At 37.1% G+C, this 24,213-nt stretch overlaps 1 protein-coding gene across 1 annotated transcript in view; it reads left to right on the top strand.

The window, feature by feature from the left end:
• The window catches only part of LOC136857914 (uncharacterized), a 175,974-nt gene that overhangs the window by 130,221 nt on the left and 21,540 nt on the right, over positions 1-24,213 (top strand). Inside the window, exons 25-35 of the mRNA XM_068225176.1 lie at positions 266-319; positions 1,158-1,320; positions 1,657-1,856; positions 2,199-2,411; positions 5,170-5,223; positions 7,322-7,481; positions 15,634-15,833; positions 20,215-20,427; positions 21,719-21,751; positions 21,843-22,037; positions 22,576-22,732. Of these exons, the coding sequence (XP_068081277.1) occupies positions 266-319; positions 1,158-1,320; positions 1,657-1,856; positions 2,199-2,411; positions 5,170-5,223; positions 7,322-7,481; positions 15,634-15,833; positions 20,215-20,427; positions 21,719-21,751; positions 21,843-22,037; positions 22,576-22,732 (1,642 nt within the window). The remainder of the gene's footprint in view (positions 1-265; positions 320-1,157; positions 1,321-1,656; positions 1,857-2,198; positions 2,412-5,169; positions 5,224-7,321; positions 7,482-15,633; positions 15,834-20,214; positions 20,428-21,718; positions 21,752-21,842; positions 22,038-22,575; positions 22,733-24,213) is intronic.

The raw sequence follows: 24,213 nt of genomic DNA, 5'->3' as shown, positions 1-24,213 counted from the left end.
ATTATTCTGGGTTTCAAAACGGGTCTTATTTGCTGTTGCTTTACACCTGTTGGAATATTAATCAGAGCGTAAATGATTAAGTCATCTTAATTCCAATGCTCTTAAATTACAGTAGAAAAAGAATCCCTTGTTTCATATCGTATTGACGAGCGGTTTCGCCATTCCATGCTGTTCTTAATATGCAGGAAAAGTAATGGAAGTGGATAGCGAAATATAAAGAAACTGGGGAAATATTTTGATGGTAATCCTTGATATGTTGTTGCAGGTGGCAGTACTACTACTGATGCTAACGATCAATCAACTGAAAGTCCAACAACAAGTAAGTAAACAGACACCTTTTTGGGACATATTTATGGTAAATAGCTCTGCAGGCATTGTCTTGCACGCATCGCTACAAGGAGAGTCCAATATATGGCTCTTCACGTTTTGTCTAGACATAGTCAGTTATACCCAAATCTTATGACGTAATTCCCGATATTTTTATTGTCAACATTATATCCATAAGTTGCCAATATTTCTACGAGGAAAAGTGTTACTGGCCAAGCTGGCCTAGCTCCATACGATAGTAATTATAGAAAGTTCCCAATTTCAATTTTGAATGTGTATGTGAAACTGAACATTTTTGGAGACACAGGAAATTCAGGCACTGAAACTGGAAAATTTCCAACAAAGCTGGATCATCCAGGATTTTTGAGACATGAGAAAATATTGCTATCCATTTAACACATTGGTTGAAACATATTATTTCATTTTTATAATAGGATTGGCCTTCTGCGATAACATACACCGTCGTTCAGCCACATTACGGCTTCGTTTGGAATGCATCGTTAACTTAATCGAATATCGCAGGTTCAAAAACAGAATGCAAAAGCAAGGTTGTCTGCATACAGGCCAGCATGACCCTTGGAGGGGTAGAAAGTAAAGGCTTCCACTACCCGTAACCTTGGCAATTGGTGGGTTGGAGTGTTTAGCTCCAAACTCCACTGCCTTTGTCCCACGACTTAACCTAGTACTTATGTTTGGTGTAGGCTGAGCATTTTAAAAACGGTGTGTCTAAGTAAATACAATAGTTGAAACTTCCAACTTTCGCTATGTAATCATAATAACGTCTGACTGAATGTAAACAATAATACTAAACTATAGTATTTCTTCCATAGCTACCGTTGAAGAAATCGGTGATGAACTGATGAACATTTTGAACAATACCGACGGAGGATTTGAACAAGTGCTCTTCATTGTTGACTCTTCTCAGAATGTTGGAGAAACCACTTTTTATGACACGGAGTTGAATTTCGTCAAAGTCGTCACTGAGATTCTCTTGTGAGTATATCCTCTGCTGTCTCAATAAACTACATTACCTCAAACAATTATTCGTACTGTGTATACAGACGTTCATCCAGTGTTGCTACTGTTACTAATTCCGATGAATATAATAACTATTTGTCCGTAGGGAATAATTTGACTGAAGGAAGAAATATTCATTGTGAGACCAGGATCATTAATTTGGATTATAACTGTGACTTATTATTTGTAAAAATGCATACTCTGGCCCATAACACTTTCAACTGCACTAGGACAGGCGTACACTATTATTTCACTACTGTATGTAAATTATGTGCATTCAGTTTATGTATAATGAATATCGTTTTCCTACAGCTCCAGAATCTCCTTCTTTGGACTAACAACCTACAATGACGTTGCTAACGTAGTCATTCCTTTAGATGAATACCAAAGTTCTGGATTTATTCAGAGAGTGGATGATGTGCAGTATTCTCCCAGGGACGGAAGTGACTTAGCTAATGTTCTTGACCGGTCTTTCTCTGATATACGTCGCACAAGAAGGCGAACTTTAGTTGGTATGTAACTTTTATTTCCAGCACAACTCAGTTATAGTTGATATTTTGGCCTTTTCTCTCATGAATCACGTAATTACTTCAGTGGAATCAGTATAAAATTCACAATGTTCAATGTTCGATAAGTCCAACCCCCTACATATGGCCCTTGAGTGTGATGAGTTGCTAGCGAGAATAAGTAATCAAGGAAGGAAAAGCTGTCCGAGGCCGTAAGAGAGCTTTAAATAAATTAGAGAAAGGCCTTCTAATGCGCAGATATACAATGGGTGGGTAGATTTATTATGAATATTAAACTATTAAACTATTTAATGGACAATTGATAATTGCTTTAATTACTTTTTTCAGTTCTTATCACTGGTACTGAGAGTTCTACTGACGGCTCGGGTGAGGCGAGATTGATTCAGACCCAAGGAAACATTATCATTCCGGTGGTTGTTGAAGAAGTGAACCGCAACACTGCCATTTCAATTTCGTCCGTAAATGAAGAAGGTAGTTCTCTGTACTTCGTATTCCAGAGCTGGAAGATTTTCAGGTCGACAACGACCTACATCAGTCAGTGTGAGTACTACGCAAATATAATAAAAATTTTCGAAGTACAAATACATAAAGTACCGGTAATGAGATCACTTAAATCCCGAGGGCAATGGGTGAACATAAATAGGAAGGAGGCGCATAGTGATCATTTAAATGAAACTAAAATTATGAGAGCAGCTAAAATCAAATATTTATTTTTTTACACAAAACAACCCTGCCCTTAAGATGGTACACTAACAGTTTACTGATGATTCATAATATGATCATTGGATACACAAATCTGTCTCATGATTTGAATTTTCATTCAAAATATTAGCAAAGAGATGTAGCATATGAGCTGGCTTCAAATATTTGTAATATGCATGCTAGTCGGTCCTCGGGCAATCATTCAACGATTTAAATTTTTAGTGTTGAATTGAAGAAATTTTTATCAGAAAGAGAAAGATTTTTTAAGAAGTAAATCATCCGTCCTCCAACGAGGGTGACCATTCAGATCCGAAATACAGTCAGGTTACAATTTTAATATTTAAGAACATCACAAATTGGAAATATAACTGTTAATGATGTTATTATCTTATTTTTTCAGTGGGAGTGTGGAAGGGATGATAATCACGGTCTCAGGTATAGATGGAAATTAATGATTTGTAGAGAGTTCCTCAGTACCCGTATTACTAATTCTTCTATTTTTAGGAATTGTATAATCAAATATTCTAGGAAGGTTGATTTATGTGTAGGATTGGTTTCTCTTGTTTTGAAAAGGAAGCCTGTGGAAATCCACCGATCTATAGGTATTTCATATTTTTCTGTCAGGAAAAGAAAGCACGGAACATAAATAGCTTGCTATTCTAGATCCATATCCCGAACCGAACCTGATTTGAGTCTCTTTCAAAGCCAATGGTGGGATCTAAGACCATTGGCTTACTGTCCTTTCTGTTGATGGCTGTGATTTCAGCCCTCCGATTAGAGACATCGGTAGAGATGCAGTGACCCTCTTCGTGCACCTCCCATCCACGCTGTCTCATGAATTGAGCAATCGACGTTCGTACACTAATATGAATAATACGCTTGCCATATTTTTACTACTCAATGTCTCGACTTAGAAACACATTGTTCATAAAAAAACTCATTTTAACCAATTTTGACGACACACTTGTGTGAAATTAAATTTAAAATTAAACACTGATGATTGACCTTAGTGTCCGAAAACCGGTTATGTTTTTAATAAAGTGTGTGCTGATACGACTGTATATAATTAATAATAATAATAATAATAATAATAATAATAATAATAATAATAATAATAAAATAACTACATCAGCACTGTTAATAATAAATGGCTTTGATATTTTATAATGATTATAATTCACCAGGAAAATGTTTGAGCTGTACCTTACTCAAGGGTACCGCCGCTTCCTCCCCACTTCTAGCACTTTCCAATCTCATAGTCGATGTAAGACCTACACCGTGTCAGTGCGACGTAAAGCAAATTTAACTGTCGCAACCCGTTTCATTAAAGTTTTTACATAAGACTGCAGAGTTAGATTCCTATCCGTACTTTGCGGAACCCTCTGCATGCAAGTGACACTAGTCAAAAGCCTTTACAACCAGCTGTAATGCAAGAATACTAATGCATTCAAAATATACTTTACAACGTCTTCTTTCATTCAATAAAATTCGCACACTACTAAAAAGACAGGATAATCATAATTTTCCTCGTAGGTCAATTATAAATTAACGACAAAAATAGCAGCTAAATATGTTTATCTGTGTTTTGAGTTTACGTGCTGTTAATTCTAAATATGAAATATGCTTTTAATACATTCATAAAGTGAATACTTTCAAGTCAAGATGTTGATTTGAATCTTAAACAATGACTTGTTAAATACTACGTCTGGCCTGTACTTCTGTCGGACAGAGAGACCATAGGAAGTATGACGTATGCTTTTAAATACTTATTTGTCAACGGATGCTGATGATACTGTGCACAGTAAAAAATCAGGAGTGGAGAATTCCTGAGGTGGATTATGTGGCAATATTAGGCAATAGATTAGTGTACGTACCGTCGGAATTCCGATCAATTTTGCAATGAATTATGTTGGGAAAATGAAAAATACTACTGCAAACATCCACCTTAGGAAAGAAGAAAAGTAAAACTATCTTGGAATGTCTTCCATATTTCACACTCTACGGAAATTTGCAACAAGGCAAATGAATAGACGTGACGAACACGTTACTTATAGTCATTAGTACAGCATACTGAACAAATAACAATATTTAAATACATCTTTTTGCCTTAAAATTATGCAGCGTAACATCATTGACCAACTTCTGGTTTTAAGTATCTGTTATAACCCAGCTATTCGATATGATTTACTTTCTCAAAATTCAAGTTCAACACATTGAATTTCAATGACATGCAAACAACACTCACAACCATGAACCACTCACAACCATTACTTTTTATAGTACAGGTTTAACGATAAAAACAATATGATTTACTTGATATTTAAATAGGATTCACGTAGCTGTCATCTTGCCTTCGGAAGATAGCGTATTCGAACCCCACTGTCGGTAACCCTGAAGGTAGTTTCCCGTAGTTTCCAATTTTCACACCAGGAAAATACTGGTACTGTACCTTAATTGAAGCTACGGTCACTTCCCCCCATTCCTAGCTCTTTCCTATCACTCATCGCAATAAGATCTGTGACGGTGTGACTCAACGCAAAATGTAAAAGAAAAAATAAATTGACCTCTGGTAATTATGAGTTACGTTTCTTTGCAGATTACGAGGTAACCGAAGAACCTACAACTACGGCAAGTCCGGTTGTAACTCAAAGTAAGTAAAACTATGGTCTAATTTTAATAATAATTTAATTCATTCTACATCATTATTTAAGTGTTTTAACATTAATTCAGTGACATCAAGCGAGCATTGAGTGTTTTCAGACATTGACATTCCTCAACCTATATTGGAAAATCGAGTAATATATATATGCAATACTTTCACTTGCATATACAGTCATTAAGTCCGCAGAATAACGATTGGTGCTATGAGGGCCGTCCATAAATAGCCATGTTCGTTTCCCTCTACTACCAGGGATTCAGGACTGACATGAGGCTACTATTAGATTAAATGTGTGCATACAGCTCACCGCTATTGACAGTGTCCCTGAAATTAACTCGACTACCTAGAAGAATATTAGATCACGAGCTCACAATTTGGTATCTGAGTAATGTTACAGTCGGGGTGGTAGTACTGGCATCCTGAATAGCGATTGTGTTTGGGAAGGCTGTGGTGTTGTTTTGAGGACAAAAATACAGAATAAAACCTATTAATATGAAATGGAGGAGGAAGAAGTCCAGCCCATATGGAAAGTTGGTAAGCGACAAAGAAAAGAGAAAGTCGTAAAATTAAAGGAAATTATAGGTTTCATATCGACGTGGCCGGATAGGAACAAGGGTAGACACTGGATAACGAACAAGAATAATAGCAGGAAATATCTATGGCGTGCGTAAGTGCTAGAAATACTAAACGTACCACAATACGCGAAGAGCTGAAAGTGCGAAAGCTATGAAATATTGGGTGGGAAAGGTAAAAACTTCGATTATTTCATGTAAATTGTTTCATTTAATAGCCTACATATTGAATGGACTGGTCTCTAATGATAAAGGAAGGAGAAGGAAGTGTTTCATAATATATTGTTTTTTATCTGAATGCCCACGTATTGCTCAGCCTTAAAAACTAACTCTACAACTTGCTTATAATAAAGCTCCAAATACGCATTTGTCTCAAGAGGACTATGGTGAAAAAACTAAATTTTATTTACCTCAAAATTCAATAGACAGGAATTCGTCATTTCTCCGCTTAAGACAAATGTCTTATATATTATATACCTGTTTGATTTACCAGTTGGTAAACATAATAGTCACCTGAATGTAGTAAATGGCTAGTGATTATTTACCGCCACACAAATATTTTTTTAAGCTTTGCATTATTTGCATGCAGATTTCTGGTCTTCCGTAGGTATGAATAAACATTTATCCAGTTACAAAACATGTTCACTAAAAGGTAATGGTAATATTACATTTTTTGTCAACGCAAATCCCTAAGGTGTATTTGTAGGTTTCCTTTTACTTCGGAGAAGTGCAATGATAGGTATGAGGGTGGGTGGACAAGGGTAAATTAATCGGCGCTTAATTCTCATAAACCAAAATGTACACTACGCTTTGAGACTTATTACAATATATGCATTTACGAAAGCTACATTTGTATGTAGGAAGATAATTTTGAAAATTGTTAAAACTTATCAAACAGTACGAGAACACATCAACAGTACACAATTTCATCAATTGCTGTTCTTTATGATGTAACATACAGATAGGGTAAGCGAGAAAGATTTACAAATTATTTCTCTGTAGAAAGGTAGAACTCTAATTAGTCTACATTAGTGATCTACTGGGGTCTAGTAATAATTCGTACCAGTGTTCCAAGATCAAGTATGCAGCACCAGTATTTGGAAATGTAGGTCTCAAATGTCACAATGATGTGATTATTGTTAAATGCCACCTTTGCTACCAGCGTGTAAATTTCGGCATTCTGCTTTACTCTACCAGTTGGTAGAGAAACATGAACTCCAGTTGGTGCCGTATTGATACGTTTTTGATCCTTTTTCGACGGAATATTATCAACTTTTTCACAAGAGGTCATTTACATGCTAACGTAAGACTAGCAGTGGCGAATAGATACCATTCCGCCCTTCCGCCCTTCCGCCAGATACCTATGATGAGATTAAACCGACGACAGAAAATATACAAGTGGCACTAATACAGAAATAACAGTCTAATCCAGCAGAGGACCTCGGTAATAAACCATGAAGTAACGAAGTACTGGTCAATGTAAACAATAGTGCTTAACGATTACATTCTTCTCGTAGGTGCTGAAGAAGTTGGTGATGAAGTTGTGCGCGTCGTCAATGGAACCTTCACAGGCTTTCAACAAGTCCTATTCATTGTTGATTCTTCTCGAAATGTGGGCGAATCAACATTCTACAACACGGAGCTGAATTTTGTTACGGCCATCACTGAGGTTTTGTTGTGAGTATATCTAACTGTTATATTCTATTGAATTAATTTACAGATATTTCCTTAATGTACTCTATTACATTTCAGCGTTCAGTCTGGAACTACTGATCTTCTAATCTATATAAATTAAATCGTAACGACTGTGTGTCTGTACATTGACCATTTTGACGAAATTTCCATAGAGTTATCCGTTTCAGGTGTAATAATGACCATTCGCATCTTCCCTAGCTTTGGTGTCTGTCTGTTTTTTAATTTGTCTGTTTGTTTCTATATAACGTGAAAACTACTGGATATCTTTCTACCAAACTTCGTATTTACAATCCAACTATCCTTGGGTAGGTTTTAGTGCCGATATTGTTTCTAAATCCCTGAACTGACTGGGGGTTTATACGAATCCGAAATCGTGATTTTGCACTTCCACAATACATACACAACCAAACTTCATGAAAATGTACCTGCTTAATGAAAATCAATTTCTAAACCTTTTTCTTTATGTGCATCATTTCGCCACGAGGATTAATAAGGGAGATATCATTGAAGGACCGGTTTTCAGTACAAATCCCACCGGTCTTAACTCAAGAGCGGGTGCGTGTAAAGCGTATTTATTATAACTCGAAAACTACTGGAGATGTTGCAACCAAAATTTATATTTAGCATCCACCTGTCCAAAGGGAGATTTTAACGTCCATGCAATTTCAAATTCCCGGAATGGACTCGGGGATATTAGGGAACCGAAAGAGTAATTTTACCCTCCCACAATATATACAAGACCGACCTGACTGGGAATAGACCAACCTTGATGGAAATCAATTCCCAAAACTTTTTCATCATGTGCATTTATTCGATAGGATAATTAATATGGGAGATGTCATGAACGGTGCGTTTTGCAGGCTAAGAAGTCCAGTGGACATAGTCCAAAAGTGTTGTACGTAGAGCAGATTCCGTATCTATATAAATAAAATCGTAACGACCGTGTGTCTGTACATAGACTATTTTAGCAAACTGTCCGTACAGCTATCCCTTTAAGGGTAGATAATCCCATTTGCATATACTGTATTTTAGCTAATGTTTCCTGAAAGTCCTAAATTTTACCACCCTCGCCCAAATTCAAGATTGCGGCACAATCTGACAGACGAGTCAGGAAAATGAAATAGGGCAAAATTATAAGTTTTGCTTTGTAACCGACGGAAAAGTTCCAAGATCTTAAATTTTTCATTTTTTATCAACGAAGAATATCGAAATATGGAGGCAATTTTAATACGGGTGCAGACCTTCCTTTCGAGGTATTTCGCGGTTAAACGTTAAGTTGTATCACAAAACTGATGGCATAATCTCAGTTCAATTTGGAGTGATCTACAACTTTGGTCCTATGACGCTTCGTCGTATGTTAATTTGACTTTATTTCTCGATTATACCTAAATTTTGCTCTTTGTATACGTATAATTAGTTGTTCGAATCACTTATATGAAAGGATCATCTAATTCTACACGAACATTGGCCCACCCAGTATGCTTACGTGATCCAAATTCTATGTTTGTTGCTGTCACGTTAGTACCCAAAAGTAATGCACTGTGAGAAAACCTTAGCCAAATTTCACCCTATTCAAAGTTTATAACTCAATTTTACCCATAAATAGTTGAGACAGGAGAAAATATCTAAAGGCCAGCCATTTACACCGCTAAATGACGCGTCTTACAGTACAACACGTTTGTCGATATGATGTATCGTTTAGCAGTAGTTAATCTATAAATGAAGGTTTGCAATATTGTAAACATGCGTATACTTCGTATATCGACATATATAAATTATATTCATTGATGTCGATTTGCAACGATGTAGAAAGGGTGTGTTTGCCATTATAATTAATATTTGACATCGAGAGTGACTCTCAGCAGGAGGACGTCTGCTATAGTAATTATTACTCTCCACATCGACTTTAACTGGCAGTAGGAATGGGATCCTTCTCCAACTTCTTTGTAAGTAACATTAGTAAGGAGGGAGTACCATTGTAATTAATAATGCCCTTCTCGATTTGACTGCCAGAAGTCCGGGTAACATGCAGTTTTGTTCAAAACTCCCATAACCAGTTGTGTTTTTGAGTAGGCAAGTGTGCCCGTAATTATAAACAAATTTACCCATCTAAAATGTGACTGGTAATAGGCATAGTGGCCTTACCATTATAATGGAAACTCACCAACAAGGTGTTACTCTCATTAAGAAAATGGGTCTGTCATGGTAATGATAACAGCACAACTCAATTTCGACTGGCAGTAGGGAAGGTGGCTGCTATTAAAATAAAAACTTCTCAAGTGTAATCTCTCTTGAAGTAGGAAAGGGACTGCCATTGTAACAAAAACTCACCAAATCGTTTGTGACCGCGCAGTAGGTAATGGGGCCTCCCGTTATAATGAAAACTTACCCACTCGATTGTGAATGGCAGTAGGCAAGTGAGTCTGCCGTTATCATCACAACTCCATAACTCGCACTTTACATTGGTAACACCGTATGGGAACCTCCCCTGATGTTTCTGGATACCGCTAAGAGGCTTTCAATATTTAAAAAAATCTTTTTCACTGCATGTACAGCAATGTGCTTCGATATCCGCATACAATGTAGAATACCATAGCGAAGGACGGGTACATTTGCTAGTTGATTAATATAATGATCTTCTACAATTCTATGTTTTCATTCATTAAAACTGGATGAATAATCGTCTTCTAGATCATTCTTATATTTTTTCTCTACATAAGCGAGTCCATTAATTTTCTAGTGAAGGTATTCTTCTCTATTCGATTCACATTTACCGTGCCGCAACTTCCGTTTCGTGCATATAGCAACATCTACAGCCTTCAACTGCAACTCCCTTCATCATGACTATCCTACTGTCACTATTTTTATCCATGTTCTAAAGAGGTCGAGGATTGTTGATGATGTGTCAGACCCTATCTACTACATGGCTGAACACCTGCCACATAAAGGAGTCGACGTACAGCTCAACAACTCTATGGGAGTTATCTCTGCCACTAAAAAGCCTAGTACAGCTTACTGGCTACAACTTGTCACCGTCCAAATGCTCTACACCGGAAAATTGATAAAAATTACATTAAACACTTCACGTCCTATCCAAATGGATATCACTGATGCAGGCTGAAATCATGCCTAGATAATGATAGATGCTGTCAACAATCTTCAATGTAATCGCGGAATGGAGACTGGTGAATGTATGAAGCTTCAGATTGTTTCAGTCTCTTTGATCCAAATCATTTTCTAGCTGATGCTGAACTTCCAAGAAGAACGTGGTTATCAGTTTCTGTACTAAATCTCTAGGACGTGTCTTCAAATTACGTCAATAGGGCTTCACAAACTCTCTTGTATATACATTTCGAGCTGAATTACAGTACACAACGCGAATGAAATTCCATATCACACATATTATTGTATTCGGGAATATCTTGCCGAAACTTCGCCGCCAGTCTTAGCAAAGTGGCTGGAATACTTGGACACAAGTATGTAGATCAGTGGTTGCCGTTTGAGTATTGTGTTTTGTGTATTCTCTTGTTTATGTTTGTATTTGCACACTCTCCATTAAAATATTGATCAATTTAGATAACTAAGTATGTATGGATCAACATGGATGATTCTTTAGCTAGGCAAATCGTGCTGACTTAATATTTACAGATGAGAATCATTTTATATAAAGATAATGTTAGTTTCAGAAGGGAGATTGTGGAGACTTAACTAACTGCTCAGAGAGCTACGATGACAACTCTCAGCAATTCTGGTCTTTATGAGACTTTACTGATATAACAATTACTTGTTAAAATATGTTAATTACACGAAATCAAGCTAAGTCACTGTTTAGGACGAAAAAAGTAAACACTGGAAGACAAATTTCAACCGATATCCATATAAAAATGAAATGACATCAGACTGTTTTCTACTTGCCCGTCTGTTTGCCTTCCGAAACGACATCCCGTCAACATCACAAGACTGGATTTGATGATATTTTACACAAAAGTTCTAGGAGGGAACTATCACATGCCTACCTATGTTTTATTTACAAAAATGAACGTAAAATATATTATTTGCGAATGTAATTGCAAATATTAGCGTAATAGTACAGTATGCAATGTGTGTGCTTATTTCTCACTCAAACTCGTCTAAACTAATGGACCAATTGTGCTCAAATTTGGTACGAATATATTCTTACTCTTTCTTTCGATACAGCCAAGTTTGGGCTACGAATACACCAGCTACCTGCCACGTTTCTTCCTAATGATAATACCCTTCTCTTTACATTCTCTCCAAAGGTTATTTAACATTTGGCTTCTCCTTTGCCGTTCTTCCACCGAGATGTTCCGTGGTTTAGCAGGTCGTTTCTCTGGATTATCCCTCAGCTCAGCAACTTTCTGTTTGAAGATATTTCTATTTTGAATTTATCTGGGCGTGATACCTCCTTAGTTGAGATCTCTATGCGCTTCGTTCAATCAGCGGGTATGAGTTTTCCATTTTTCTTGAAGAATATTTAATTTATATACTAATCTGTCTGCGCTCATTCTCTTCAAATATCCATAAAATGTCAATCTCCTCCTCCTCATTTTGGTGGTTATCTTCTCCATCCTCTCATACTTGTTGGACCTCAGATGGAAGGTAAATTTTCCAGCGACTTTGTTTGGTCTTAAGATCTTCCTGAGGAACTTTCTTTCTTTTTCCTCAATTGAAGGGTCTTCTACCTTAGAAAGTGTCTCCGCTGCATAGAGACATGCTGGTGTAACTACTGTGCTATAGTGTCTCAGTTTTGCCTCGAAAGGGAGGGATTTGGATTTGTAAGTATCCTGACTTAGTTTAAAAGCTAATTCCATCTTAGTACTGTTTCCTTCAGTGCTTCATTCTCATTACCATTCGGGGTTAGAAGTTCACCAAGGTACTTGAATTTCGTAGTTCTCTCGACATCTCCATATGGTGTCACTATCTTACGGGTAGGATCAATCTTCTCGGAGTCCATGTATTTAGTTTTCTCGAACGAGATCTTTGACCAGTCTTAGCAGCTGCTTCTTGGAGTACTTCAATCTGCTTTGTTGCCGTTTGAATTTCGTCTGCAAGGAGCACAACATCATCAGCAAAGGCCAGGCAATCAACTGTAATACCGGTAACTTTACAACCAATTCTCACTCCGTTTTGATAGTTTCTCCATTCCCGGACGACTTTATTCAGCATGCAGTTAAAAAGTAGTGGGGAGAGGCCTTCCGCTTTGTTTCGATTTCAAACTTTTCTGAGAGCTCCCCCATAAATTCTCCTCCGGAGTATGTGTCCGTGAGAGTCTGTTGTATCAGAGTTACGGATTTATCACCTAATCCGAATTCCTTGAGAACATTGATACGTGTTGTACGGTCTACAGAATAGTATGCTTTCTTGAAATCTACAAAGGTCATGACCAAGCTCTTTCGTTTCATCGCCCTTTTCTTTATCAGTGATTTCAAGATGAAAATTGGTTCTGCACATGAGCGGCCTTTTCGAAATCTTTCTTGGTATTCACCTAGCTGCTTTTCCAGACGAGGCTCAACTCTATGCTGGAGTGCTTTTGAAAATATTTTATACGTGACGAAGTGAGATTCCTCTGTAATTATTAACGTTCTTTTTGTCTCCTTTCTTGTGTAGAGGGTGAATGAGCGCATTCCTCCACTCTTTTGGAATCTGTTTTGTTTCCCAAATATACTTAAAGAGTCTTTCCAACTATTTAACCATATTTTCACCAGCATATTTAAAGAATTCTGACGTGATGAAGTCTTCCCCAGGTGCCTTGTTGTTTTTCAGTCCCTTAATTATATTTGTTATTTCCTTTCTATCATGGGGACAGGAGTTCTGGACAATTTCTCTAGGTGTTTCAAAGCATACTTCCTCAGGGGGATCACAGTTCAAACGTTTTTGGAAGTACTGAGCCAAATGTTCGCAGTTTTTCTTGTAGCTCATGATGAGTTTTCCGTGGTCATTCGTGAAACATAGATTTCTATGGGTGAAACCTTAAATTTTGTTCTTGAAAACTCGATGGAATTCTCTGGTGTATTTCTTCTGAAAACGCTCCTCAATATAGTTCAGTTGTTCCTTCTCGTATTTTCGTTTAGCATTCCTAAGGATTCTGGCTGTGCATTTTCTCTGCTCTTTAAATTCCTCAAAATCCTTACGGTTAGAGCACCATCTGTTCCATGCTTTTAATCTTTCCTGCAGTGCTTCTTCGCACTCATCATTCCACTAGGAATGTTTTTTTTCTTTTTGAAAAGGATAATATTTGTTTACCTGCATCTTGTATTTTTACAGTCATTTCATTCCACTCATTCGAACCTATGGCTTCAAGCTCTTTCTGATACTTCTCTACGATTTCTTGATTGATTCTGAGTTCATCTATCGTGAACCTTTTGTTTCTTGGTGGAGTTCTCTTGGTGTTGCGGGGATAAACCTGATCTTAACTCTGGTCAAGTAGTGATCAGAGTCTACAATAGCTTTATTGGCTTTACGTCCCACGAACTACGTTTACGGTTAGAGACGTCGATGTTCCGAAATTTAGTCCCGATGGAGTTCTTTGACGCGCCAGTGTATCTACCCACACGAGGCTGACGTATTTGAGCATCTTCATATACCACCGCACTGAGCCAGTATCGAACCTGCCATGTTGGCGTCGGAAGGCCAGCGTCTCAACAGTCTGAGTTATTCCGCCCGGAACGAATATATTCAAGCTATGCAGTTTAAATATTATCTTTGTTTTCCTATAACTGAGTTTTATACAAAATGATGACCTTTAATATTTCGATACTTACTGAACTTATTTGTGGTTTAGCATGTAGAAGCCCAAATAATGAGCATATGATCCGTCCTATCAAAAAATAAAACCAATCCTGTGAATAGTCAAATAAAATTTCTACATAATGAAAGGTCATACACATTCTATATTTAACTCTTATGGTTCTCCAGGAAATTACGATTTAAGCGTAAAGCCATCCATTCCAGAGACCCTTAAAACTAATCAATAATGGCGGAGTGTCCGGCTCGGTGGCTGATTGATCAGCGTAATGGCCTTCGATTCAGAGGGCCCCAGGTTCGATTGCCGACTGGATATGGAATTTCAGTCTTAAATGATTAACTCCATTACCTCGGATACTGGGTGTTTTGTTCTGTCCTCAGCATCCCCGAAACTAATACACAAAGCATACGACAACACTATCCTCCACCAAAATAACACGCAATTTCACATACACAGTTCAAGTCACCCACACTCCTCAGAGAGTGGAAGTGTCCGCATCACATGCGGGAAATAGCCACATGAATATTATTATTATTATTATTATTATTATTATTATTATTATTATTTGCGCCTGTGTGGCGTAACGGTTAGCACTATTAACTGACGTCCTTGGAGGCCCAGGTTCGATTCCCGATACTGCCAGAAATTTAAAAGCGTCAGGAGTGTTGGTATGTGGTTAGCATGATGCATGAAGCTCACCTCCATCGGGAGTGTGCCTGTGAAAAGAACTGAACCACCTCGGGATGAAAGCACGAGTTTAAAATAATAATAATAATAATAATAATAATAATAATAATAATAATAATAATAATAATAATAATAATAATAATAATACGGAATTTCAGTCTCAAAATGATTAACTCCATTACCTCGGATACTGGGTGTTTTGTTCTGTCCTCAGCATCCCCGAAACTAATATACAACACATACGACAACACCACAATAACACGCAATTTCACATACACAGTTCAAGTCGCCCACCCTCCTCAGAGAGTGGAAGTGTCCGCACCACGTGCGAGGAATCAATAATAATAATAATAATAATAATAATAATAATAATAATAATAATAATAATAATAATAATAGTATTCTGTTGTTACTGACTGAGTGACTGACTGACTGACTGTATGTTCTGACTTCACTGCTGGTATGATACCAAACTAAGCCGTCAATGACGGCTATGGTAAAGCACCTGGTATTTAAATAGTATTACGCTTTTGGCTGCGATGAAAAGTTATGCTTACTGGAGAGTGAATGGGAATGAAATCACGTCAAAACTAAAAGGAATGATGTACTGTAAGCCACTTGATTTATTGAATTATTAAACGTGTTATTATTTCCCCTTCATATATTAATGTTTTCTTACAGCTCCAGAAACTCCTACTTTGGACTAATAACTTTCAATGACGATGCGGAAGTCGTCATACCTTTAAATGAAATTGATAGTGCAGAATTCATTCAGAGAGTGGACAGTGTCCAGTATTCTCCCAGAGACGGAAGTGACATAGCCAATGTTCTCGACCGCGCTTTCTCAATCATTCGACACAGTGGACGGCGTACTTTAGTTGGTAAGTAATATTGTGAAAAGTAGTTTGTGCTCTTCATTTTAAGAACCTTGTTATTCTTGCGTGGATTAAGGTTGCTACACTCTAAGCAGAATAATAGGTAAGGATGCAATATATCAGGAATGGAAACTTAAACAATATCCCATGTTTCACCTAAGTTATCTATCTATCTATCTATCTATCTATCTATCTATCTATCTATCTATCTATCTATCTATCTATCTATCTATCTATCTATCTATATAATGCCTAATTCTGTCATTCACAGTGATATTGATAAAACGGGAGGATTTCATCAGCTGAAATCGGTACGAGTTATAGATTGTTATGTCTACTTTATTTCTTAATCCATTTACCCTCCAGGGTTGCTTTCTCCCTCGGACTCTCCAAGGGATACCACTACCACCGCCTCAAGGTCCTCCGCCTCCTGGAGCGTGAGACTTTGGGTCGGGGATACACAACTAGGAAGGAGAACCAGTACCTCGCCCAAGCGGCCTCACCTGCTATGTTGAACAGGAACCTTGTAGAGGTTGTGAAGTTCGAAAGGGATGGACAAGAAACGGGGAAGGAAGCGGTCGTGGCCTTAAGGCAGGTACCATCCAGGCATTTGCTTGGAGTAGAAGTGGGAAACCACTGAAAACCACTTGAAGGATGGCTGAGGTGGGAATCGAATCCCGCTATACTCATTTGACCTCCCTAGGCTGAGTGGACCCTCTTCCAAATTTTCAAATTTCGGGGCAGAGGGGGGAATTGAACCTGAGTCTCCGGGGGTGCAGCTAATCACAGTAACTACTACAACACAGAGGCGTGATATGTGTTCTTTAAAAACTTACGATGAACCTCCTACGACCACGATTTTTTTTACTATTTTAAAGAAAAAATGTGCTTCTATCAGCGAATTACTTCGTACAAGAACAATGCAATGATGACGATCATACCACTTGAACTATATAGTGAAACATACTATTTTTCTGCGAAATGAATGAATTTTAGAGGGGGGGGGTATGAAAACACACGGTTATCACAGCCCGCATGGTGGCGATAACCATTCAGGCGTTCAGGCTAAATGATCGCACACCGTACGGTTGATCTTAAAAAGAAAGACCACATTAGAATGTTGGCCTGCAGGGTAGGAGAGGTGGTGGCATTCATTTTCTAATCACTATATTGCGTGCTAAGACCATGGATGAAATTCGGAACCTTTTCGCAGTACTCATATGGAGTGAGAGCATATGACACTGTCGATAGTGATTCGTCTCTCGGACAGGGACGGAAAGCCTTGACAGAACCTTTGGTGTTATCAGAGAGAAGTAGGCTATATGTCGGCAAGGGTTTCACCCTCTCCCTTCCCACTATCATATATCATGTCCTTCATTTTACACCATTAACTCCTCTAATGAGGCTGACGCCAGGAAGGGAATCTGGTCGTAAAATGTGGCTACTATTCATACCCGAACCCTTATGGGTTGGACATACAATTCTGAGGAATGACATCTCAACAAATGCTGATACTGGATGCTTCTTTGTAGGTGGAATTTCGTACGCTTGGTTCTTTCGTTCAACGAGGTGAGGTTGTCATTTTGTTGAACATCAGGCCAAGTGGCACTATCGAGATTCATCAAAACCGGACCTCAAATACTTTTATAGGAGATTCACTTGATTATTCATTTCATTCAAGTGAGTACTATGATTTCCAAACTAGCATTTTTTTGCCCAAGATACAAACGAGTTAACATCATAAACCAATAGCGAAAAATATGACCAAATAACGAACATTACCATTATTGTGTCCATATTGTGCGATGATGTTATTGAAGTTAATAAAGCTGGTTTGTGCAATGAAACGAGATTGAGTCCACGGAAGCCTTACAAAAATATCATTTATACAGAAGTTCAGACGGGAAGAAAGAAAGAAAGTGCTTTTTACCAAGAATACTGCAGACTTAGCACATGTGAATGCAGGAATACTATTCGTTCTTAAATCGAGGCAATCTCTAAATTTAGCCTTCACTGTCACAATGAATAAGCCTCTAAGACAAACTTTAATGTTAGGATGAATTTACCGAGTGTTTTGGACAGTTGCACATAGCTTTTTCAGAGTACTCTGATCCATAGACTTCAAAGTGCAACTCCAAGCTACAACTGCACTCATATGGTTTGTGTGAAAATAATATAATACCTGTTTAGATTCAATTTAAATGCCCTATAAAACCAGGAATGTGGAACATTTACATATAAGATGTCGTTGCCGGGACAAAACCTCCTATATGATAACATTTTTGGAGATATATTGACCCGCAGCACATACTTTATGAAGAACAAGAATGCCTTGACAATATTGCACCTTAGATGACAGAAACTTACCGGCCAAAGTTCTGAGCTAAAATATTTCACATAAGGGATTTTGTCCCGGCAGCGACGATATTTGGAAATTCCAGTTATTTTATAGATAGCAATTTCGACTGTCCAAGACAGGCTTACAGAACTAGTTATGATAATAAACGATTAACGGAATGCGTAATTTAAACTCATCAATAAGTGGTCTCAAAACAATTTTAATATTTGTATTTTTAGTTCTGCTTTATTTTTATGTAGCCTCCCGACATAGTTGTGTCCGATGCTTCACTGTTCACGTGTACGTAATTCTGTGGCTTGGTTCTGAAAGGGCCAATGTAATTTTTTATCGAAATTGAGATATTAACTGATACAAACGCGTTTTATCCTGGCTTGCAACATGTTAAAAGGGCCAATGTCTCTGTTAAGTACTAAACGAACAGTTAACGTTTAACTAAATAAGCCCTTGCCAATAATGTTAGATTACCAATAAAGATTAGAGACCTGGAAATTTTTTAAGAATACGATAGAAAAAAATAGCGTTTAAGTATAAAGTTAAGTTAGTTGTTGAAAAAAATTGGAAAACTCTCAGCAAAACTTCAAATGCTCATAGCTCAAAAACAGGTTTTTTTGACATTGGCCCTTTTAGAACCAAGCCACTGAATTATTTCACTCTTAAATCTAGGAACAAGCAAAGAAATATTCGCTCTAGAGCTCATGTTAGCGAATCGAAATGAGGACAAGCCCACATATATGCAATTCGTTGGTATAAGCAAAAAGGCATTCGACTGGAATGTTGACCGAATCAATCTCTTTATGATTCTGAAGGTGATCAGAATGAAATACTGAGAAACAAGGATTGGCTTCAATCAGTAAAAGAATGAGCAGCAATGCAGAAAAGAGTGAGGTAGGGCTGCAGTTTGTCCTTTTTTTTTAAGTCTTCAATGTTTATACAGGTCAGATGGTACAGGAATTCGAAGAAAAATTTGGAAAATAAATCTTAGTTAGAGGAGGAAATTGGTATGTTGACATTTGCGCCCATGATAATGTTGAGTTCCCAAAAATCTGGAGAATTTGCTGAATGGTATCGACAATATTGTAACACGAGTACAAGACTGAAACTGCCTAAATCCAAAATAAAAATAATAAAATGTAGTCGACCTAAGTCCGCTGCTGCAGGAAATGTTAGATTAAGAAATGCTCTCTAAGGAAGTAGATTATTATTTTTAGGTAGTAGATTAACTAAGGGTTGAAGCAGAAAAGAGGTCATAAAACGCAATTAGCATAAGCGAGGAAGACCTTTCCTAAGAAAATAATTTTGCTCTCTTCAAATATTGACATAAAATTTAGAAAGTTTTATGTGACTTTTGCTTTGAGCATGGCATTTTATGGAAAATAATGGAAACTTAAATATTTCGCCAGTTTAATAGTTCAATATTTCACATGCTTCACTCGATCGGAAAGAAAGAGAATATAACCTTTTTGTTACAGAATAATGCTGAGGCTGAGATGAGTAGATCGGACCAGAAACGAAGAGATTCCGAATTGAGTCAGTGAGGGGAGAACGATTGGCAAAATAATAGGACACGACTTGTTCACAAAGATCTTGAGGGAAGTGTAGAAGTAGATGTAGAGGGAAGTGTACGCAGAAATATCGGTAAGGGGAGATCAAGAAATGAATATGACAAACAGATAAGAGAAAATTAGGATGTGGTATTTACGTAGAAACGAAAGATTTACCTCATATCAGATGGTATGGTGGAGTGCATAAAAGCACTCTACGGACTAATGACCCAAATTCAACAACAATATTTACCGTAATCTGTTAGCCAAATGTATGTATCCTTCAGCTAAAGTTCTCCACCATGTCCGTACTTCTTCTTAAAGTGTTGGTCACAAGGGTCCCGGATTCGATTCACGGCAGTGTCGGGCATTTTAACCATCACTGGTTAATTTCGCTTTTAATGCTTTTTTTAAGTAAAAAAATTGCCGTACAGACAAAATCATTTCTAGTGGAAGGGATCGTTGATTTCTGTTACTTATTTTACAGTTTTCATCTCCGGTACTGAAAGTTCTGTTGATGGTTCTGGAGAGGCGGGACTGATTAAGAGCCGAGGAAACTTTATAATTCCCATATTTGTGGGAGAAGTCAACCGAGATACCGCTATTTCCATTTCCTCTACGAGTGATGAAGGTACCTCTGTGTACTTCCTGTTCCAGAATTGGGGAATTTTCAACGTAACAACGACATACATCAGACAGAGTGAGTACAATGCTACTAAATATAATTCCACTGAAATATTAACATAAAAACATAAATTATACTGACTGTATTCAACGCAATATTTCGGTAACTTCTTGTAACTGGTACTTTTTCCTATGTCACCTAGTAAATTTAGTTCTCGTAGATAAAGTCATGTTAGCATTACTACCATGTGTTGCATTGCTACTGTAACTTAATATTCGAATTTTCCGATGTATGTAACTGTAAATTATACATATGGTACAATACTCTTTTAATATTTAGGTAAGATTGTTTTATTAATACTTGTACTATTATTTTATTATTATTATTACATATGATAAGCGAATTAACCTCTTAGCATCACGCTACCACTTCATTTCTTTTACTTTGTGTGGAGTTTTATGTTTTTCCAATACCCCATCATGTGTTCATCCTTCTGCTTCCGTTTTTTTCTGCACAGGTGCTTCCGGTCTTGTTAGTTCTTCTTACGGCTTGAAACCGCTCCAAATTTTTAACCGTGATCCTAAATATTTTTCTGTCTAACATTAGGACCTCTGAGATGTGTAACGTGTCGATACCTTCCCGCGTTTCCTTAATCCATACTATAGTGTACTTTTTAATTTCCAGGCGTAATGAAATATTTGTTTGGTAAGTCTTGATCCGTAAAATCTGTACAAATGTATGAAAATCACCAACCGCCTCTCCTTCATGGTCTCTGAGATTTATCATTATTATTATTATTATTATTATTATTAGTAGTATTAGTAGTAGTAGTAGTTGTTGTTGTTGTTTTAGTAGTAGTTTCGTGTTTATTTCATTCCCCTTAATATTATTACTATTATAATTATTATTTGCATTATTTAGGTATAAATATTGCTATTAATATTGTATTAGGGATGGTTAAGACTTAGGTGTATGAAAGGGAATGTATATCTAACTAAGCTACGGTGAATAAACCGTCTTGTCTACCTTATTTCCTTGTTGTCGAATGAGTAACATTAAACTAAGATCAGTAACGTCACGTATTAATATTATTATATTGTGAAGAAATGCGGTGATACCAACATATTCCTTTATTAGCATACAAAGTTGATATTGACAAAGTATAGAGAATTAACAATATTAACAATCTTGTATACTGCGATTATAAAATACTAAGAAATATATTAATAAGATTTAGTGTATTAAGTACACTTCAAAATATTCAGTTCATTAGTAGTCGTGTTAAATTTATAAAGTATATTATCACATTAATTATATTAGTATATCGATCTACCATGGAATTAAATTTCTTTTAATATGATTTCAGCTTACATATCCGATTCACCTGAAGAAGTTCAAGGTAAGTTGTATACTTATCTACCTATAATTTGATTAACGTCATTTGTGAAGTTCTGATATCAGTATTTAATATTTTCTCCTTCCTGTATTAGTTTGTGAGGTCTTAGAGAAGAGCCAGCGTGGTCACTGGGAAGCATCCAACTGCTCATCGGGTACAAGTGAACTCGGAACTGTCTGCGAACTTGTATGTGAAAAAGGCTACGAACTTAGTGGTACCCCTGAAGTTATTTGCAACCAGAGCGGCTGGGTAAGCTACGGAGGTGGCAGGAATATGCCTTCATGCAAAAGTAAGTACATTGACGTCCGTTTCAGTTACTCCTGAAGAATTACAGCATGTTGATAACTTTGTGATAAAATTGCATTCTCTCATTTAGCTCCATAAGTACTTGCTTTATTTTTCTATGAACACAACGGTAGGGGAAGATTTTTTTGATCCAGGACATTTACGCGAAAGTCATTGACTAATTTTATCTATGTGTGAGGTCTGAAAGTGAGATGGGTTATCGTCAGGGGAACGATACGTTAATATAAAAGAGTTGATTTGATTTTCTTGTATATCCAACTAGAGACCATGTAACTATATTCTGTCTGGAGTTTTAAATGTCGTCTATTACAAAAGGGATAGTATAAGGGACGCTTAGCATTGTCTTGCGTTTAATTTGTTATTCTGCATTTTAAATCACTAATATTACGTTAAATTCATGGGAATGTAATTTAAATTCTAATTTCTTAATAAGTGTATGTATAAGTATTGTATGAGTTTTACTAATACATATTGAACTGCGCAGCTGATTCACACAGTGTGGTATTTGTGATCTTTTACAGCTATTGAAGAAATTGGTGAAGACTTCATCTCCAATATTAACAGGACTCTGGGGAGACCTGCCAACCTGATGTTCGTCGTGGATGGATCTGGAAGTCTTACTGAAGGAGAATTTGGTTTAGAAACGGGCCTAGTGAATGCAATCGTCCGTGCATTTCCGTACGTATTCATGTATAACCTATAACAATACTAATATATTAAATTTGGGCAGTTCCATATATTATTTAATATGGCTTGAAAAGTACATGATTATACAACGTAAAAAACATAAACAAGAAGTATTGGGCGTAGTCAATCAATCAATCAATCAATCAATCAATCAATCAATCAATCAATCAATCAATCAATCAATCAATCAATCAATCAATCAATCAATCAATCAATCAATCACCACTGATCTGAATTTATAGGAAGCGCCCAGGTGGCAAATTCCCTGTCTGTTGCTTACTTTGTCTTTTCTTAAATAATTTAAAGGAATTTGTAAATTTGTAAATTTAGCCAACATCTCACTTGGTAAATTATTCCAATCTCTAACTCCTCCATCTATAAACGAATATTTGCGCAGCTGTGAGCTCACATTCAGGAGATAGTGGGTTCGAACCCCAGTGTCGACAGCCCTGAAAATGGTTTTCCGTGCTTTCCCATTTTCACACCAGACAAATGCTGGGCCTGTAACTTAATTAATATCACGACCAATTCCTCCCCATTCCTAGGCCTTTCCTGTCCCATCGTCGCCATAAGACTTCTCAGTGTCGGTGCGACGTAAAGCAACTTGCAAAAAATGTAAAATCATTTGCCCCAAACTCTGATCTTGGTTTCCAATTTTATCTTTAAACTGTGATCTTTCCATCTTTTAAAAAGACCACTCAAACTATAATACTCATGTAATTCCACGCCATCTCCTCATTGATAGCTCGAAACTTACCGCTTCATCGAGCAGTTCGTCTCCTTCTTCAGAAGTCTTCCCAGCCCCAAATTTGGTACATTTTGAACACTACTCTTTTGTCGAAAATAACTGGAACGAATCGAGCTGCATTTTTGTCACTCTCTTTCATGTCAATTAATTTATCATAAAGCCACATCTCCCTCGGCCTATTATAATTAAGTTTACTTTAGTTTATTCGTGCCTAGACTACTTCCTTCGCATTTGGTATTTGCACTGAACGTCGTTAATGCTTGTAGATTAATTTATGTCAGTTCCCGTGATATTATTCGCGTCTCTGGTGAATCCTCTAAAATTCTGTACAAAAGTGAAATTTTATGGGACACAGAATTGTTGAGGAGTATTGGATGGAGGAATAATTTTTGATAATACAGATAGGCAATGAGTAGGGATTAATCTAACAGTGCCAATGATGACACTGGTTGCATCATTCATCTGAACACACATTGTTTTCATATAAGAGCATGTTGTTGAAGAATTCGTAATGCTATAAATCACGAGTGACCACAATCTGGTGAAGTCTGAGAGCCATGGAGGCCCACAGTCCCTAATACACTAAACCCCTCACGCTATCATTCCTCCAGCGTTGTCCAACTCGGTTCATGATACTCATTTTGGATCTTTGCACGCCACTTCGCTATGTTTCGGTCTTGAGTCGAATGTACGACTCACATCCCCATACCTTTTATCTGCAGTG

Source organism: Anabrus simplex, chromosome 1, assembly GCF_040414725.1.
Source record: "Anabrus simplex isolate iqAnaSimp1 chromosome 1, ASM4041472v1, whole genome shotgun sequence".
NCBI classification, from domain to species: Eukaryota; Metazoa; Arthropoda; class Insecta; order Orthoptera; family Tettigoniidae; genus Anabrus; species Anabrus simplex.
The sequence above is the reverse complement of the archived record's forward strand: the minus strand, read 5'-3'. Positions and strand labels throughout refer to the sequence as shown.